Source organism: Penaeus monodon, chromosome 32 (assembly GCF_015228065.2).
Source record: "Penaeus monodon isolate SGIC_2016 chromosome 32, NSTDA_Pmon_1, whole genome shotgun sequence".
Taxonomy (NCBI): Eukaryota; Metazoa; Arthropoda; class Malacostraca; order Decapoda; family Penaeidae; genus Penaeus; species Penaeus monodon.
Window position 1 is genome coordinate 13606102 of NC_051417.1, and position 357 is coordinate 13606458.

Genomic DNA, 357 nt, shown 5'->3' on the forward strand with positions numbered 1-357 from the left:
AAATATCTTATTCATACCGAACAGTATTCTGTATAAGCACGATGCTAACAAAATGATCAAAAAGCAAGAGCGGCCGAGAAGGCCCCACCCCCCATCCCCGACACTCACGCGGGGGCCTCGTATCCGCCGGCCTCGTCCCTCCTGCCGAGGAACGTCATGAGCCCCATGACGACGAGCGCCCCCACCACGACGGCGATGAGGCTCATGAAGCTGCTGTAGCCGACGCTCACGGTCTGGGTCTCGCTGCTCAGGAGGTTGCGGCTCGAGTCCTTCGGTGCCTCCTTCTGCGCTTCCTCGGCGGCGCGGCAGAGGGCGGCACCAAGGACCAGGAGGACGAGGGACGCTGGGAAGGGAGAG

At 62.2% G+C, this 357-nt stretch overlaps 1 protein-coding gene across 1 annotated transcript in view; it reads right to left on the reverse strand.

Annotated features, from left to right (window-relative positions):
* LOC119593270 overlaps positions 1-357 on the reverse strand; it is a 2300-nt gene that overhangs the window by 1031 nt on the left and 912 nt on the right. The window contains exon 2 of the mRNA XM_037942201.1: positions 109-343. Within this exon, the coding sequence (XP_037798129.1) occupies positions 109-343 (235 nt within the window). The remainder of the gene's footprint in view (positions 1-108; positions 344-357) is intronic.